Below are 20,685 nucleotides of genomic sequence, written 5' to 3'. Positions count from 1 at the left end.
ATTTGATAAGATAGAAGACATGGATAAATTCCTGGATGCATACAACCTACCAAGATCAAGTTATGAAGAAATAGAACATCTGAACAGACCAATTAAAAGTTGAATTGAAGGGAAAATTCAATCAGTAATAAAAAGTTTTCCATCAAATAAAAGCCTAGGACCTTATGTCTTCGTTGCTGAATTCTACCAAACATTTAAAGAAGAACTAATATCAATTCCTCTCAAACTATTCCAGAAAAATTGAAGAGGAGGGAATACTTACAAACTCATTTTGCAAAGCTAGCATTACTTTGATTCTAAAACTGGACAAGAACACAACGAAAACTATAGGCTGATATCCCTGATAAGCATCGATGCAAAGATTCATAACAAGATACCAGCAAACCAAATTCAAGAGCACATTAAAAAAATTATTCATTATGATGAAGTGGAATTCATCCCAGGGATCCATGGATGGTTTATCATACTCAGATCAATAAATGTGACACACTACATTAACAGAAAGAAAGAAGGACAAACATGATACAATCATTTCAATAGGTGCAGAAGAAGAATGTGACAAATTTCACATTCCTTCATGACAAAAACTCTCAACAAATTAGTACAGAAGGTATGCACCTCAATACAATAAAGGCCATATATAAAAAACTCATAGCTAACATCATACTGAATGGAAAAGCTTCATATACAAATGGACCAATGGAACAGAAGAGAGAGCCCAGAAATAAACTTACTCACCAAAAGCCAACATTTTTGACACAGGTGAGAACACATACTGGAGAAAAGACAGTCTTCAATAAATGGTGCTGGGAAAATTGGATATTCACATACAGAAGAATGAGACTAGATCCCTACCTCTCACTAATATACAAAATCAACTCAAAATGGATTACAGACTTAAATATAAAACCCCAAACTACAAAACTACTAGAAGAAAATATAGGGGAAGTGCCCCACAACATTGGCCTATTGACTTAAATGGACATGAGTTGGCAATTCATATAATTAAGGACAGATGGCAATATGAAACCATCTCAACTTACCTAAGGTTTCAGAACAAAAGGTGAAATCCTATATTTCACTGAAAGTTAATTTTATATATCACTTTGGGTCATACTTCTTAAGTAACTTGTTTCTGAAGTAAACTTAGGATATGTGAGGGTTTTTCTCATTTGGGGGTAAGAATGACTTTATAGAGATCTTGCTTTGAAGAAGTCTCTGATTAATGAATGACTGGAACCAAGAAACATAACAGTAATACTACTTATTGTTGGTGGTTGTTGGTAAAAACCATACTTAAAAAATTCTGAATGACCCAATGGATTTTTGCTTTTGTTGACAGCTGCCATAAGAAAATCATATAGATGGATGGATAGATATAGATAGATATATGATTCACAGAGACATCTCCAACTGTTTTCCTCTGTCTTGTCATTTTCTTGCTTTTCTTAAGCTTTCTCTTTCTTCTATAATTCTTCTGCCATTTCCTTGTTCAGATAATTTCCTTGGCTCACTTGGCCAATTGCTATAGTCTTCTTAATCAATCTCCCTGTCTCTTCTCTCTGCCTCTTTCAATCTACCTTGTATACATCTGCCATAATAGTCTTTCAAAAACACAGTAATCATGTCACTTAAAAAAAGTGTATGTATATTCCCTAGTTTCAAGCTCCCAATCTTGGTATTGAAGACCTGATCAAACCCAGTTCTAACCTGCCTCTCTATCTTTAACTATCATCTCCTATCAGGAATTCCTTATCTTCTAATCAATCTGAAGTACTAATTACTATTTTCAAGAAATAACCTTTACCTTCTCACTGCTGTGCCTTTACTTAATTTTTACTATTGCCATAAAATATTCCACATTTAACACTCCAAATTTCACAGCAATATCTGCTACCTCTGTACAGTTCACCCCAGATCTCTGGAATTTACTGGTCTCCTGAATATGCTCCTGTCACAGAAAATACAAGCTATCTTTTATTACAAAAATTTAATGCCTTTTCTTCTACATTTAATTATAATCTCCTTGAAAACAGTTCCCATTTTATTCTCCATAGTACTTTATGACAGGTAAGAATTCAATGACTGTTTATTAAGTTGAGTTCTTTCAGCAGAAAAACACTGAAAAGGCATCAGATCATGCACTCCCAGAGACCTCCGCTTGCACTCCTTGAGGGCTCCACCCTCGATAGAAAAGGAGAAATCGCAGCTTCACTCGTCTCTAGGCTGTGGAAAGTCTCCAATTCAACTCTGTTCCAAATGATGCTGGTCACTGTTTTGTTGGCTACCGTTCTTGGTAAGTAGTGGGGAGACAGGCCAGATGACCAGCATGCAACTGAGTTCATCACACACCCTATTTTAAGAGGTGTCTAAGAGATCTTTAACATTATGGGATATATTTGACCACCTGGAATTTGGGAAACATGGTATAAACTAAAAAAAGAAGATCTTGTTTTATAGACCGTCCTGATGCTCCCTTTTAGAATTTTTCTCTCCAGAAAACTCTGAACAACTTAACATTGAAACAATCATGACTTGTAATAAATGCGTATTATCTGCCAGCCTGGCCATGAACTCTCACTGCCTGTGTGGTTATTTAGAACGTAGAGGGGGTTGGTATAATTCTTCTGGGGCATTTGGAAGGTCACTCAGTACTTTGTTTAATTCTTGCCAGGGAAGTAGAATTAAGATTTTATTTTTCAAGGGTTTAATGATTCTCCACCTTGTGATGCTTTTGAAAAATATTTTATTTTTTAACAGGCCATTTATTCTAAATCTAAACGTTCCAAAAGGACATAAATGAAATGCCTCCTCATCCTTGACTGAGGCAACTAATCTTGCATAATGCTATTATTAGTAGAAAATATGTTTCTGCTAAGGCAGGAGGTAGAGTCATATGGCATGGCATAGCCACCTATATTCTGAGCAGACAGATGTGGGCAATCTGATAGAATGATGAAAATCAAGTCTATTCATTCACTTTCTAATAAATTAGCACTTATACAGTCAAAGATGGACAAAATTTTCCTGCCTTTACTCATTATTGTTGTCATTATCATTACTCAACAAATGTGTATTATTGATCACTTACTGCGTTCATTGAACAATGACACAATAGGAGTTACGATGAAAGAGAAAATCATGGTCTCTGCTCTAGAAAACTTAGTACTCGGACATTGAGACATTGTGTCCCAAGATATTACTGTTGATGTTCCTTGCCATTTTTTTGTGTGTGCCGGTGACTGTGGTCCTCCACCCAAGTTACCATTTGCTTCTCCAATAAATCCATTGTATGATACTGAATTCAAAACTGGAACTACTCTGAAATACACCTGCCACACTGGGTATGGTAAAATCAATTCAAGTCGACTGATTTGTGATGCCAAAGGCTCGTGGAACTATAGTATCTTTTGTGCAAGTAAGTATCAACATTTATTTTTCTCACCTTTACTTTTTTTCCCAGAAAGTTCTTTTAGGAACTTAATGAATTACTTAATTCATATGAAAATCTTTGATTAAAACAGTTCAAAATTAACATCACCTATAGTATTTAGAAGAAATCAGTTGGGAATACACTTGGACATATTTTTTGAACAGTTAGAATATAGCATCTGCTTCCCTTTTCCTTCTGCTTCTCTGTGACGAAGGTCATATATTTTCGAGAGCATACATTTTTATGGACAACTGGTCAATAAATACATCCAGTATTATCACAGTGGTCTAACTGAGCAAATGAAACTAAGTGAAGTTTTTTTTCTCTTCTTAAAATGTGTCAGAAAAATGAGATATATGTTTATATTTATTTTTTTCTCAAAGCAAAATATTAATGAGTCAGAATAAGAAATAAGCATTGAAAAATACCTCTAGGTCTATCTGGAAGCAGGAGTTAAAGTTAGTGAACCAGACTTCTTTTTCCCCTTTTTCCCCTAATGTTCTATTTTGTGAGTAATTGGAATCATGAGTCATTATTTTAATTTTCCTCCTAGAAAAATGATGCAGAAATCCAGAATTAATCAATGGGATAGTGGAAGTTAAAAAAGATATTCTCCTTGGTTCAACCATAGAATTCAGCTGCTCAGAGGGGTGAGTATAAGGCAACCTAGAAGCAATAATTTCCTTTTCAATTAATTTTTATAAGGAGTTAATACATTTATATGTTTCAAAAATAAAAGTGGCATAAAAAGGTATACATCAATAATTCTTACTTCCACCCCATCCTCATTCATCCCATTTCTCTCTGCCCTCTGACAGAAAATGACATTGATTAGTTTCAGATTTATCCCTTTAGTGTTTACTTCTATAAATACAAGTGAGTACAAGTATTTTTGTCAGTACTTTTTCCTCTTTATTATACAGAAGATACCTGACTGCATACATCGTTTCGAACCTTGCTTTTGATTTTTTCACTTACAACATTGCTATGGACCGAATTTTTTTGGTATTCCCTCAAAATTCATATCTGAATCCCCAGTGTGATGGTATTTGGAGATGGGGCCTTTGGGAGGTAATTAGGTCATGGGAGCAGAGTCCTCATGTGGGGATTAGTGTCCTTATAAAATGACGTGAGAGAGCTTTCTCTCTCTCTCTCTCTCTCTCTCTCTGTCTGTCTTTCTCTCTCTCTCTGTGCCATGTGAGGACACAGCAGGAAGGCAAACCATCTGCAAACCAGGAAGTAGGCCCTCACCAGAACCTAACTATGTTGGTACCCTGATCTCAGACTTCCTAGCTTCCAGCACTGTGAGAAATAAATTTCTGTTGTTTAAGCCATCCAGTCTATGGTATTTTGTTATAGCAACAGGAAATAACTAAGACAAATATGTACTAGAGATCTTTGACATTCATGCACCAAGTGTGTCCTCATTCTCTCTCTCTGTGTGTATATGTATGTTTACAGCTGTATAGTTTTCTAACGCATGTATCGTAGCTTATCATAGCTTATTTAATGATTCCTACTGATGGACTTTTGTGTGTTTCCAATCTTTTCCTGTTACATACAATGTCCTGATGCATACTTTTTATACATGTTATGTTATATGTATTAATATAGAGAGATGTTTGTAGGACGAATTCCCAGAAGTGGGATTGTTGGATCAGAGAGAAGATGCTTTGAAATTTTGCTAAATATTGCCAAATTGCTCTTTATAAGCTGTAAAATTTTGTAATGTAAACAAATGCCTGTGTCTTTACGTCTGTAAAGACGTCTGTGATTTACTATTTTTGAATTTTTTGCCTATTAAAAAGAGAAAATAAAATCTCTGTATAGTATTTTTTAAGTTTTTTATTTTTTTCAGACCTCTCGGGTGAAAAACTTTTTATTTTGAGGTAAGTATAGGTTCACATGCAAATATTAAAAAATACAGAAAGAATCCATATCTTTCTCTAGATGGCCTTCACATTGTCTTGGCATCATTTATTAATAAGTCCACATCTAATCCATGTGAGAGAACATCTTTTAAAAATACGTATTTAATTCTTCAGCGTATATTAGTCTTTTTTAGATGTTCTATTCAGTGCTTTTAGTCTTTCTGTATATTCACACAACCAGTTCCTTTCTCTTGAATTTTTAGTGTGCAACATCACTTAGAGGTATCCGCCTGACTGTTCTGTTTTTATAGAGTTTTCCTATGTTTGCTTGTTTGTATTTCTATATGAACTTTTAAATTGGTTGATTTTTACTTTTAATCAATTGTATTAAGCTTTTAAATGAACTTTAAGAGAATAGACATTTTATGATATTGCATCTTGCCAGCCAAGACTTTCCATTTGTCCTAGTTGTCTATGTGTGTGTGGCTGTGTGTGTGTGTTTCAGGACTGTTTTAAAGTTTTCCCCATTTACATTTTTCAATTCTTATGTTTAGTCTCTGCTATCTTATTTTATTTTTGTCTGATTTTTGAGATTGCAAATGGTGTCTTTTCTTCCATTATATCTCCTAACAATTTTTATTCGTATATATGGAAACTACTTATTTCTGTATATTAATCTCATATCTCAGCTAATGCCTTGAATTTCCTTACTACTTATAATAGTCTATCAGTTGGTGATATGGCTTGGCTTTGTCCCCACCCAAATCTCATTTTGAATTGTAGCTCCCGTAATTCCCACGTGTGGTAGAAGGGACCCCGTGGGAGATAATTGAATCATGGTGGGAGGGGGCGGTTTCCCCCTTATTGTTCTCATGGTGATGATTAAGTCTCGTGAAATCTGATGATTTTATAAGGGGTTTCCCCTTTCACTTAGCACTCATTCTTTCTTGCCTGCTGCCATGTAAGACATGCCTTTTCCCTTCCGCCAAGATTTTGAGGCTTCCTCTGCCACGTGGAACTGCCAGTCCATTAAACCTCTTTTTCTGTATAAACTACCCAGGCTCAGGTATGTCTTTATCAGCAGTGTGAAAACGGACTAATACAGTCGGATTTTCTTGGGATTTCCAGATATGTAATTATGTCATCTGAAAATAATGATTCTGTTATTTTCTCTTTTCCAATTTTTGTATTTCTAATTCCTTTTTCTTATGTGCTTATGCTAGCAATTATCTCAAATAAAAAATTGATACCAGTTATTTTTCTCTTATTCTTGACTCTAGCAGAAATGACTAGCATTTTCTTCCTAAATTTAGTGGAGCCGTATCTGCACTGATTCCTGTTATATTGAACATTTTTGGCCAAAACTAATTGTTGATTATTTTTCAAATGCCATTTTAGTGACTATCAAGATGATGGTTTATTTTTCTTGATAGATTTATTAATATCATGTATATATTAGTCTGCTCAGGCTTTCATAACAAAATACCAAAATCCCACGGGCTGGGACAGTTCTGGAGTCTAGAAGTCTCAGAACAAGGTCCCACAGGTTTTGGTTCCTGTTGAGGGCTCCCCACCTGGGTTGCAGATGGCTGGTTGTCTTCTCACTGTGTCCACACATGATCTTTCCCTGGTGTCAGCATGAGGGTGCAGGGACTGCAAGTGGGAGATCTTTGTGGTGTTTTTTCTTATAAGGACCCTAATCTTACTGGATCAGGGCTCCACCCTTCTGAACATTAATTACTTACTTATGCAAATATAGCCACACTAGGGGGTTAGGGCTTCCACATATAAATTTTGAGGAGATAGATACATTCAGTCCATAACAAGTTATTCTATATTAATATATTTCCTAATTTTGAAGGATCCTTTTATTCTTGAAATAAAACTATACTATTTGGTCATTGTATAATTTTCTTTTTAAAGTGTTCCTGGACTCTGTTTGATAATATTTTATTCAGGAACTTATTATTGATATTCAGGGTAAATTTTTAAAGGCAAAAGGTCCTAGAATAAAGACTGGGACTTGTCAAGAGCAAGAACAATGAGATGATAATCAGGAAGTTAGGAACTTATGAGTTCCTAAGGAACTCTCAGGTTTATGAGAGTAAGCCAAGCTCTAGAAGCCAGAAGAAAGATTCAAATTAGAGGTCAGAGTACTAGTACACATCAGTAATGTGTCTTGCTCGTTTATTTAAAGGAAACTACATAACAAACTCAAGTGAACCACTTATTTGTTTTGAACTGCTTGATTTATAGCTTGTTAGGGAAAGAGTGTAAGATTTAAGCCAAGTCCTCAGATTTTAGGTGTAAAACTTGTTGTGTTCTCTTTTTATTCATTTCGGATGGGTACCATGTGATACAAAGAAAAAGCTTAAGTTGCTTAGACAAGCTAGAGCATTTTAAAATTGAACAAATAAACCCTTCGCTTGATATGAGAAAATGTAACTGCAAGTTGGCCTAAATGGTAATTAGTAATCAAGACAGCATTATTTTTTCATTTTAAAATATTTAATAAAAATTTGTTTCTTTTTTTCTTTAACAGGAGAAAATTACAGTGTTTATTCATGCAACATACATGTGGGAGAGCTTGGTGATGAGTAACTCAAAGGGAGTGATTAGAATTTGGGGCTTATATACCATTTTAGTAGGTGAAGGGAGAAAGGCACTTATGGGAAACAAATGACTTTCTAGAAAGATAAATACATTTTCAGGAGAACAAACAGGAGATAAGAAAGTTAGTAAAAATATATATTTTTAAAATGTTTACTTTAGGTTCAGGGGTACATGTGCAGGTTTGTTATATAGGTAAACTCATGTCATGGGGATTTGGTGTGCAGATTATTATATCACACATGTACTAAGCATAGTACTCAATATTTACTTTTTCTGATTTGTCCAAAACCTCATAGACAATTTATGTCTAGAGTAAATGAATTCCACTAAAATGTTTGGCCTATCTTATTTAGATTTTTCTTAATTGGCTCAACCACCAGTCATTGTCAGATCCAAGGTAAAGGAGTTGATGGGAATGATCCTCTCCCAGAATGTGTAAGTAAGTAAAACCTTTTTTTTCTGACCTGACTACAAACCTAAACTACTGTAGGTAATAACACTGCTGTGAAATTTCACTGCTTCTTTTACCCTCCGTTAGAATTTGCATGAATTTTCGATTTAACCCAATGCCTACCCTGAGTGTTTCTTTCTCTTCACTCACTTAGCTCAGTTGCCAAGTGCGAGCCCCCTCCAGACATCAGGAATGGGAAGCACAGCGGTGGAGATCAAGAATTCTACACATATGCCTCCTCTGTCACCTACAGCTGCAACCCCTACTTCTCACTCATAGGCAACGCCTCCATCTCCTGCACCGTGGAGAATAAAACAATAGGTGTCTGGAGCCCAAACCCTCCTATCTGTGAAAGTAAGTCAGAATGATGAGTTCTGCTTTGATCTCTTTTATTTGTTTAAAAACAAAAGGAAGGCATATTTATTAGGGAAGATGGAATGATTCAAAGAGAAACTAATCACTGCAATGATGGAGTCATTCATTTGTTCAACTAATCTTGTTACATGCTGTTATCAGTCAGAATAGCATAGGCTGTGCTGCAGTAGTAATCAACACCTAAATCTCAAGGCCTTTATATAGTAAAAGTTTTTTTCAAGTTTCTTCTTAGTGCACTGCTAGCCTGGGAAACTCCCTAGGGCAGCTGTCACTTATATGGTAATCCAGATTGTTTAGATCTCTGACACCTCCATGTCAAAACTTCCACAATTAGTTCAGCGGGAGAAGAGAACAAGGAAAGTCAGTCTCTGGCTCTTCAGTTCTTTGACCTGGAAGTGACATATATCACTTGCCATTACAGCCTTTTGACCTGAACTAGTTCCTTATTTCTGCCTTATACAGAATAACCGGGAAACATTGTCTTTTGTTTACCTTACAATAACTGGAAATATGGGTGGACACTAACAATGTCAACCATGCATGCCTAAGGAGCAAACAAAACACCAACACCAACAGGTAATAAAGGTAATAAAACACAATGAAAGAAAATACTTTCCCTTGGCCTTTCTATGGAAGCCAGAAGAGATGTTACGTCAATATCAGTAATGATTCAGCTTGCTGGTTTAGGACATTATTCTTTACTGCAAATAAAGTGCCTAAAAACCATAGTATCACATATTGTTTTGACTCAGTACAGGACACAGCCAATGCCGGGGTGAGAGAGAGCATAATAGTGAAAAGACTGCAAGAAGTGGAAAAGGCAGGAGCTGAGGCTGGATAAGTTAGTAGGGGCCAGGTTACGAAAGCTTTGTGTGTCACTTTCAGGAGTTTGGAATGAAGGAAAAGGGAAGACATTAAAAGGACAATGTGAAGTGAGACAAAACATAACTAATAGGCACCTGTTGCAACCTTTCAGCCAGGAAGTGAAAGTGGCTTCAACTGTAGCCACAGCAGTGAGCCTGGAGGAAAGTTGAGGAAGTATAGAGGAATTAAGATGGCAGGATTGACAGGACATGATGACTAACATGATGTGGGGTGAAGGCGGCTTGTTCTCTGCTTATGGAGGCGCAGCACAGATTTCCCGATACCCTGGCTGCCTCTGCATGACACCATATCATTACCATGGGTCACTGACCCCCAACCAAAATCATCCAGGAAATTAGGCCATTTAATGGAAGGATTTGGAGACATTGAGATTTGGACTTCAGGGTTTAGATATTGCCCATTCTTATTGATCGGAAAGTTGGAGGACTTTACATGACTAACATGATGGGACCTCATTTTGCTGAGGTTTCTGGCAACTGAAAGGAAGTATACAAATCTCCAAAATGTTTTCTTTGTTCAGCGCCTATTAAATATATATTTGTATCAGGCCCTCCTTGAAGCCATGCCAACAGTTACAGTCACATCTTTACTGCCATTTCTCTCTGATAACTCAGACGTCTTTTTGTATGCTTCTTTAGAAATTGTCTGTCGTCGACCACAGATTCCAAAGGCAATCTTTGTTTCTGGATTTGGACCCCTCTATACTTACAAAGACTCTATTATGGTTAACTGTGAGGAAGGTTATATCCTCAGAGGCAGCAGTTTAATCTATTGTGAAATGAATAATGAGTGGTATCCTTCTGTTCCCTCTTGCGTATCCAGTGAGTATGGACTACGATGGAGTTCCAATATTTGGATCTAAAACTATCCTGACATATAGGTGTGGCATGCTCACAGGCACAAGCCAACTCTACTCCCAATAATCATTTTAAGATAAATTAATACTTTTCTTGTTAAAAGGAAGATTTTTTTGTGAATAATCTCTTAGTGCTATTGGAAGAATTCCAAATATATAGTCATGAGACCAATGACTTCATAGATATTGTAGACTTATATATTTGCTATAAAAATTTTCCAGGAGACAATAGTAAAGTGTTTCAGTCTAACAAAATCAATGTATTATGAGAATTTTTTAAACAATGGAAGTAAGATCCCTTTAAGACAGTTCTTTTTTATAATTTGCATAGAAATGCTCTATGGGCCAATATTGGTCTTGAGACCTTCATGTTGTAAATACATACGGATCATTTATAACATTAATGATTTATTGCTAACATTTATTGAGCATTTTCTATGTTATAAACACTGTTCTAAGTGCTTTACATCAATTAACTCATTCAATATTGACAACTATTCCAAGAAGTTGCTATTTTTTATCCAATTTTAATGGTGAAAAAACCGAAAAAGAAAGATTAAGTAACTGGCACAAGCTCACATAGTTAATTGGAGGTGGAAGCCACCACTACATTGTGGTTTATCTAGTCTCTTCTGCTATCACATGAACTTAGGTGCAATTCAAAATGTGTAGTAATGAAATTCAATAAATACACAATTTGACAGACACATATCCTCTCCTTGATTCACACTGACCTTTAGCATATTGTTGAATAGAAAAAAAAAATACAAGACGAAAGGCCCAGCTGCAAAAGTTATATGGGGCTTGGTTTGAGGCCAAAGCATGAAGTTGCAGATGATAGTGTCATGATGTCAAGAAGAATGCCTCTTATTTTAATTCCCCATTAGGCAATGAGATTAGAAAGTCATTCTCATCTTGGAGCAAATTTTTGCTGTCTTTCTAGTGATCCTAATTCTTCCCCTGAAGACCAACCATTCTAAAGTGCAGTGATGTAAAAGGAAAACTAAGCTCCTACAGAGCTGACCCAGCACCTAGAAACTGTCCCCTTCCTACACCATGGCATGCTTCTCAGTACAGCCTCTCCAGTGGCACATGCACTTAGTAGACACATGCACTTAATAGACACTAGTCTATTGGGCAGTGGTGCTGCCGAGTCTTTTTCTGGAATTCCCATTTAATCTTTACCATCTCATTTTTTGCTGAATGACTATGTTATATCCCTTTTTTGTGACAGGCTCATGAGTCACTCTGCCATTCCCAGTAACACGTTTCTTTCACCCTTGTACTTTCTTTATGAGTGAATGGTTGCACTGACCTACCAGACATTTCCTATGCTTCCTGGGAGAGAAATGACTACAACCTAAGTGATCACGAAATATTTGAAATTGGAACTGAGTTGAAATATCTATGCAAACCTGGCTATAGACCTGTTTTAGATGAGCCTCTGACTGTGACTTGTCAGGAAAATTTGACATGGACATCTTCCAATGAGTGTGAGAGTAAGAAGACTTGAACTTTGTTTTGTGTATATATGTGTGTGTATCTTCTTTGATATTGAAAATGTTGAGCACAATCCTTGAAATTTGCTGAGACTTGCTTCACTTCATAGCATACAGTTAATTTTTATAAATGTTCTGTGTGCACTTGAAAAGATGCATATTTTGCAGTTGTTGGGTGCAGTGTTACATATACATCAATTAGATCTAATTTTAATGGTTTCATTCAAATCTATTTCCATATTTATATTTATTTCTTGTCTACTTGTTCTCTTGGTTACTAAAAAAGTTTTGTTTGTCTTTTATCTTTTCAGAGTTTTTGTTTGTTTGCTTGCTTGCTTGTTTTGAGACAGGGTCTTGCTCTGTCACCCAGGCTGGAATGCAGTGGCATGATCTCAGCTGGATGCAGCCTCAACTTCCCGGGCTCGAGCCGTCCTCCTGACTCAGTAGCTGGGACTACAAGTATACACCACCACACCTGGCTCATTTTTGTATTCTTTGTAAAGATGGGGTTTTGTCATGTTGTCCAGACTGGTCTCAAACTCCTGGACTCAAGAAATTCACTCACCTCGGCCTCCCAAAGTGCTGGGATTACTGGTGTGAGCCACCACACCTGGCTATCTTTTTAGTTTTTTCAAATCATTTTTTGCTTTGTATATTTTGAGACTACATTGCTAGATGCATACAAATTTAGAATGATATATTTTCCTGATAAATTTCACTTTTTATCATTATAAAATGACTCTATTACTATAACTGTTTTATCTTTAAAATTCTACTTTTACATTAATATAGTTCTGACATCTTTATTTGAGTTAGTGTTTACATGGTTTATCTTCTTTTAGTCTTTTGTTTTTGTACTTTCTGTAATTGTATATTTTAAGTGTATCTTGGAAGCAGGATAGAGTTGGATATTTTAATCCTACTTGACAATTTTCATTATTTAATTAGAGCACTTGTCAGTGTAGAGTTAGTGTAATAATTAATATAATTGAATTTATATCTACCATCTATTTGCTATACGCGTTTTTTGTTTTACATTCTTTTTTTTCCTTTCTTTTGAATTGATTTTAAATTTTTTTCCATTTTTTTACCTGGTATTTACTTGGTATTTATTTACTTTTAGCTCTTTTTATGATGTTTATACATAATTTACTACTTTTGCCTCTTCCCAGGCAATGAAAAGCCTTAGAAACCTTTAACTTGATTTATCCTGCCTGACTTATATGATTTTATTTTTCAATTCTAAATGTGTCTTAAACTCTGCATTATTATCATTATTACTATTGCATTATTATCTTAGTAAATCCAATTAGTTTAGATTTGTTCACATAATTACTATTTTATTCTCTTCTGATTCTTCAGTCATATCTGTTATCCCTTTCTTTTGCTTCATAAATACTCTTTAGTTTCTTTTAGTGAGAACCTGTTGATGATAAATTTCTCTCTTTGTTTTTCTCAATGTGCCTTTATTTCACCTTAATATTTGAAGATATATTTGCTGGATATAAACTTCTAGATTGGCAATTATTTTCCATGGTCATGTGAAAGATTTCATTCCATGGTCTTCTGCCTTTAGTTGTTTGTGTCAAGAATTTTGCTATTAGTCATACTGTTGATCATGTGAAGGTTTTCTATTTTTTCTGATTGCTTTTAAGATGTTCTTGCCTTTATTTTGTGGCAGTTTTTGTCTGATATGTCTGGGTTGGTTTCTTTGTGTTTAGCCTTTTTGAGATTTAGGATATTTCTAGAATATGAGGTTTGATGCCTTTCACTGATTTTGGAAAAATTTTCAACTTCAAATACTTCAATATTACAAATAAGTATTTTCTTTGAGTACAATTTCAGCCCTATTTTCACTCTTCTACTGATACTTTGGCTACATTTGTGTTAAGCTTTTATACTGAATCTTCTATATTTTCTGTGCTCTTACCTGTGTTTTTACTTTTTGTTTCTCAGTATTTTACTATGAATATAAATTAAATTCACTAATTCTCTCTTCATTGATGTATTATCTGATATTAATTATGAATTGAATTCTTAACTTTATTGTTTTTTCACTTTCAAGATTCCCATTTGTAGTGGATTTGTAGTATATATTGATTTTTCTACCAAAATTCTCAATGTTGTATTTTATTTCCTTCTACATAACAAAGCAAAGTGGCTTTTAAGTCAATGTTTAGAACTTCATTTTCTGGATCCTCTCAGATCTGTTAGCATTGTCTCTTGCTTTCTTTGGCTTTTTAATAACCTTGTCTGGTCTCCTGTTTGCTTGTGGCAGGTAGTAAGGGGCATTAAGGGCTTTGAATGACCCAAATCCAATCAGGGAATGTAATGATACAAGCCTGGGCTTCAATACTTATTATAGATAGTTGGTCTATTTTTGGTTTATTCTTACTTCAAGGTATAGTTCTAAAGATTCCCAAGAGCTGTGGGTTACCAGCAATCAATCCCCACTACCACACACACATTGAGTTCTGATCAGCTTCTTAGCCACTCAGTTGTATTTTGGGGGAGGAGAATTATTGTATACTTCTAGATATATATAAAAAAGCAGCTCTACATTCCTGGTACACCTCATTGGGTATCTTTCTTTCTCATTAAAAGAACAACTAAGACAATTAAGGTCTTAGCACCTGAATTCTTTCTTCATGGATTAACTGCCCCCACTCCCCACCATGTTTTTCTACTTGTTATCAAAGAGAAGGTGAATCTAAATTGCTTAGCTCATTACTGCCAAAATCAACACTTCGTTTTAAGGACTTCTAATGAAGAAACACGGTTGGAGGGAAATTAAGTAATAGCACTTCAACCAAACAATGGCAGAATTTGGAGAAGATGCTTGGTCTAGCTCTTCCCTCAACTTCTTTGTTTCTTTCTTTCTTTCTCTCTTTAAATTTTGGCAAAAGCACTTAACATGAGATCTACCCTTTCAATAAGTTTTTCAGTGTATAATATAGTACTGTTAATTATAGGCACTATTTGTACAGCAGATTTCTAGAACTTATTAATCTTGCACAACTGAAACTTTATACCTGTTGAACAACTGGGGAGTTTTTTCCCCTCCCTCCTCCAGCCTCTGGCATCCACCATTCTACTCTCTGCTTCTATGAGTTTGCCTTCAGATATTAACATCTTCTATAAGGTGGAATCAGGTCTTCAGCCAAAGGTGTGTCCCCCTGATTGATTTACTAAATGTGAACAACATTTAAAAATTTTTAAAAAAATTTTTGTGAGTACATAGTAGGTGTATATATTTATGGGGTACATGAGATATTTTGATACAGACATGTAATGTTGAACATTTTTTAATCCATCAGGGGTATGTTGCCCAACACCAGATCTGGAGAATATCAGAATCACAAATGAAAGGAGGTATTTCACTGGTAGATGTGTCTATGCCTATGGAGACTATATTTCATATATGTGTGATGAAGGCTATTACCCTATTTCTGTTGACGGGGAGAGTTCATGCCACACAGATGGCACATGGAAGCCTAAAATGCCAGCATGTGAGCCAGGTAAGAATATTGAGAGAACCTGTCATAATCATTTCCTAGATTCCCCAAATGATTCCACTTGGTTCCACAAAAGATCGACGTACTTAAAACTAACTGAATTTGAGGTTGTTCCTCCAAGAAGCATTGTGCAAAAAGGATCACAGATACACATCACTAGCACCATGCAAGGCAGCTATAGAACAAAATATGTTGGAAGACAAACTTACAGGAGAAATTTTCTTTTAAGAGAAAAAAAGTAGAATTGATGAAGTCTTTCAGTCTTATTTTGTCATTTTCCTGCATGTGTGCTGATGTTTTAGTAAAGAGGGACACTACCTCACAATGCTCCATATTTATAAGTCAAGGGAGAAAACATGATTTACTTATTGTGTAACAATGGAAGCTCCAGGTTGAAGAAGTGCTCTGTTAGGGAGAGTCTTGAGGCCTAGTGGCTGACGGTGTCAGCCTTCTCTTTCCTTGCTTTAACTCAGACCTACTGAACCACCTCTCTGTTGAAATACCACGAAGGAGAAGAAATAAACATCTAAGGTGATAAACATCTGTCTCTTAACAGGATAAGACACTGAAAATGTTATTATTATGGAAGTATCTTCATTATGAAAGACTCTTCACATCAACACGATGGTGATTACTCGGTACTATAGTTTGGGTTTCTCGAAAAGCAAAGCTTGAGAAAATGACTTCGGAGCCAGTAGTTTATTTTGGAGGTGATTCTAGGAGGTAGGAGTAAGGGATGAGAGAGAGACAAGGGGAATCAGCAAAGGTGACTATTATAAGCAGCAGGGGCTCAATTCTTCCGGACCACAGAGAAGTGTAAGGAATGCCTTTCATAATTATCTGTCTGAAGGATGGGAGACTGGGACATTTATCCAATACTTTCTGTTGCTCATTGGTTTAGGGTTGCCCTAAAGGGCAGTAACCGCTTCAGTAATTTAGTCAGTAACTGAGCCTCAATTGCAACTGTGCTCTTTCAGCTGCAAAGGAGGCTCCAAAGTAAGACTGACAGATTCACATTGAATGCTTTCTGTAGAACATCATCAGCGTAAATCTGAGCTTGTGTAAAATTATATATTTCATCTGCGACTGTAGTCAGAAGTCCAAAGGGACATGGCATGGGTACAAAGCATTTGTTACAATATATCCTTTGCACCACTCGATTTGTTTATGTCCCATTAATTAAACTCTATTAATCTTAAGTAATCTACTGCTAACAAGTGTTATAAAAGGAAAGAACAGACATTGTGTATTGGAATAATCAAACAAAGCTTCATGGAGAAGTGGGACTTGAGATAACAATTAGAGAAGGTAAGCGGATGCTAATAAAGGGGAGTCCCAGGAGGAAATATTAATATATAGAAGTGGAAATGTACATGACAAGTTTAGGGAAGGAGGAGTTTACTAGTTTGGTTAAACAGAAATAGTGCTAGATGGGGCCCAGTGCGGTGGCTCACGCCTGTAATCCCAGCACTTTGGGAGACTGAAGTGAGCGGATCACCTGAGGTCAGGGATTCGAGACCAGCCTGGCCAATGTGGTGAAACCCCATCTCTACTAAAAATACAAAAATTAGCCGGGTGTGGTGGCGCATGCCTGTAATCATAGCTACTTGGGAGGCTGAGGCATGAGAATTGCTTTAACTTGGGAGGCAGAGGTTGCAGTGAGCCAAGACCATGCCACTTCACTCCAGCCTGGGTGACAGAGTGAGACTCCATCTCAAAAGAAAAAAAAAATAGTGCTAGATGAATTTGAAGGATCTATGAAAAAGGCCAATAGAGGTATTTTTATTTTTTCATATGTCCATGGTTTGTTAAAGATGCTGATTATTTTATTTTTAGAAAATAGAGCATTTTAAAATCCCTGTCGCTTAGTTTTAATCTTCGGAGGCAATCATCCTTCAACACAGGACTTCCTTTGACATTCTCAGGACTCTAAATTTGTTGCAATTTTTCATTCAAGAGTTCCTGAAACTTGAAAGTTCCCTTCTAGTGTGACTACCCCAGCATTTCATATTACTTATTTCAACACTGAAATCATTGTTTAAATTGTAAGATATGGTAATTATGTTCTTATGGTGTTGTAGTTATGGACAAGATTGGGGATCCTGCAGTTATTCAGGGCCTTTACAACTATTCCTTTACTTAGCCTTACTTCTGTTGAGAATGATTTTCATTTAATATGACTCTCTGTGGTTGAATTCATGCTTTCGTACCAAAGCTCATTTAATTTCCCTAAGCAGTGAAATATTTTAGTGATCATGTACACCAAAACCAAGAAACATCCTACAAAATGGAGAATTCTCTCAACCCAAGAGTTGCTTTCATTCACATCAAGCTTTTCTCTAGATTCTCAGCCTGAAAGCAGTAGAAATGTTGAGTTGCGTCAAGTTACCCTGTGGAAAAAGGATTTGGATGGGAACATTTGAATCTCCTACAGATCACTCAGATTTGGGGAGATTAATCTGAAACTATGAGTTCATGCTCTTCTCTCTCTCTCATCATCCAAGTTTGCAGTTACCCTCCCAGTATTGCCCATGGACACTACAAGGAAGTTATTTTAATAACTCCTTATCCTGAGGCTGCATATGAATGTGATGAAGGATATGTTTTGGCTGGATTTGCTACAATCTACTGCAAGTCTTTTCACTGGCAACATGCACCTCCTCAATGTAAAGGTAACTCCAACTCAACTCATAACCCATAGAAGATAGAATTAGAAAATATTAATAGCAATGTTTCCTATTAATCAAAGGCAGCATAAATTTTGTCTTTATTTATTTATTCATACTATTTAAATTATGCCTGATATATTTTAAAAAGTAATTGACAGGTATATTGAAAATGAACTTTACTTCCTACTCCAGTCTTCCAAAAGCATAGCTTGCCCTATGTTCAGAGAGAACCACTACTACCAGGTTCTTATGTGTCTTTCCAGAATATGTTGAGACAGTATCTTTTACCTGAGAATACCTTTGTGGCTCTAGTTTTCATGAGAATCCTGAGTTAATTTCAACTACTCAAGAAAGAGGAATCTCAAGTGTTAATTCCCAAATTATGAAGTGTTGGAAATCTCCACAAAAACTTCATGATGGTCACCATTTCCCCATGATATTTACATTTCCACTTTTGATTACCTGATGGTAGTGCTGTTGGTAAACCTGCTGTAGAAACAAGACGAATCAAGTAAGGCTCTGTCTCTTGATTGTGCTTGGAGCTTTCATCATTCCGCTAATAATCACCGCTGGCTCTGTTTAACCCAGGAAGATTATGAAGCAAGAACAACGGAAAGTACATATCAAGAATCCACAAATCAAGGCTGTGGGGTGCAGCAATTGAGAGCACCAATTCTTACCACTTATAAGCTATGTGATACTGAGGAAATATTTAACTTTTCAGTTTCCTTGCTGGTAAAATTGTGATAATAATAGTATCTAACTCATAGATCGGTAGCGAGGATTAAATGAGATAACTAAAAAATTTAGCACATAGACTGACATATAGTACTTGTTCAATAAATGCTAATTATTACTGTTATAATTATTATTAAAATAAAAGCATAGAACAACCTGCAGGACCAGAATATAATTGTGAATACAATTTTGTATCCTTTTTATTATCCAATGCTGTCATGATGACTTTTTTTGAGAAACAACGTGATCAAAAATACATTTTCATTACAGCTCTGTGTCTGAAACCAGAAATAGTGAATGGAAGCCTGTCTGTGGATAAGGATCAGTATGTTGAGTCTGAAAATGTTACCATTGAATGTGATTCTGGCTATGGTGTGGTTGGTCTCAAAAGTATCACTTGCTCAGAGAAGAGAACCTGGTACCCAGAAGTGCCCAGGTGTGAGTGGGTAAGTGGCACAATTCAAGGAAGTTCTGTGCTACCAATCCCTAAAAATAGTGGCCTCTCCCAAGGTTCTGTTCCAGTTAGCAATGGGGAGATCTGACTTTTGTCAGGAAGCATAAGTAACTTACCACAATTAGCACTTCCAAACTTGCATGGTGATAAGCCAAGAGAGACACATTTTCCTGCTCTGTGTCTAGAGCCCAAATCTCTAGACTAGAGAGTCTATTGACCCAGATGTCCTGATCCCTAGCTCTACATTTTCTACAATAAATGTTGTGCATTTGTTCCATTTCTGGTTGGTCCTCAGAACCATCCCTCAGTTGTCCTTGTGGATGTGCTTTGCATCTCCTTTGGAGCCCAGCATCTTTTTAGCTTCAACCTGCTTGGTTGCTGCTCAAGGACAGATCTGGGCTTGGCTTGCATGTGAACACTTGCTAGGATGCACGGTCTCTCCTGATTTCCTATTTGTTCCTCAGGTCAATCTCCCTTTCGCCAGTAATGACTCTCAGAATGTACTCCCATCTTTATAGCAGCATGATTTATATTCCTTTGGGTATATACCCAGTAATGGGATGGCTGGGTCAAATGGTATTTCTAGTTCTAGATCTCTGAGGAATCATTCTTAGCAAACTATCGCAAGGACAAAAAACAAAACACTGCATGTTCTCACTCATAGGTGGGAACTGAACAATAACACTTGGACACAGGAAGGGGAACATCACACACCGGGGCTTGTTGTGGGGTGGTGGGAGGGGGTAGGGATAGCATTAGGAGATATACCTAATGTAAATGACGAGTTAATGGGTGCAGCACACCAACATGGCACATGTACATATACGTAACAAACCTGCACATTGTGCACATGTACCCTAGAACTTAAAGTATTAAAAAAAAAAAAAAAGAATGTACTCCCATCCCCTACTCATTTCTTTAAATCACTTTTAGGAGACACCTGAAGGTTGTGAGCAAGTGCTCACAGGCAGAAAACTCATGCAGTGTCTCCCAAGCCCAGAGGATGTGAAAGTGGCCCTGGAGGTGTATAAGCTGTCTCTGGAGATTAAACAACTTGAAAAAGAGAGAGACAAATTGATGAACACCCATCAGAAATTTTCTGAAAAAGAGGAAATGAAGGACTTATTTTTCCCTTCAAATCAACATACAGAATCTTCACTCATCCACCCTACTCTTCCTTGAGCACCATCACTCTCATAAGGGTCTGGGCTAGGAGAACTTTCTTATTACTGCCAGAGAAAATGTGTAATTATTGGTAATCTAGCCTTTTGTAGCTCAAATGTCTAGTTTCCTGGACTTGAAGTCCTGGTTAATTAAATAATTATT

At 36.3% G+C, this 20,685-nt stretch overlaps 1 protein-coding gene across 1 annotated transcript; it reads left to right on the top strand.

Annotated features, from left to right (window-relative positions):
• The first annotated feature begins 699 nt into the window (after positions 1–699).
• Positions 700–20,608, top strand: LOC101151974 (zona pellucida sperm-binding protein 3 receptor-like). Its single transcript, XM_063705350.1, is given in 11 exon segments — positions 700–762; positions 2,098–2,294; positions 3,237–3,418; positions 3,987–4,010; positions 8,522–8,722; positions 10,267–10,449; positions 11,780–11,983; positions 15,301–15,501; positions 18,003–18,170; positions 19,176–19,351; positions 20,293–20,608. Coding segments are annotated over 11 exon segments (1,848 nt in total). The 3' UTR covers positions 20,542–20,608.
• The last annotated feature ends 77 nt before the right edge of the window (positions 20,609–20,685 follow it).

Source organism: Gorilla gorilla, chromosome 1 (genome assembly GCF_029281585.2).
Source record: "Gorilla gorilla gorilla isolate KB3781 chromosome 1, NHGRI_mGorGor1-v2.1_pri, whole genome shotgun sequence".
NCBI lineage: Eukaryota > Metazoa > Chordata > Mammalia > Primates > Hominidae > Gorilla > Gorilla gorilla.
This window is presented reverse-complemented; position numbering and strand designations above follow the sequence as displayed.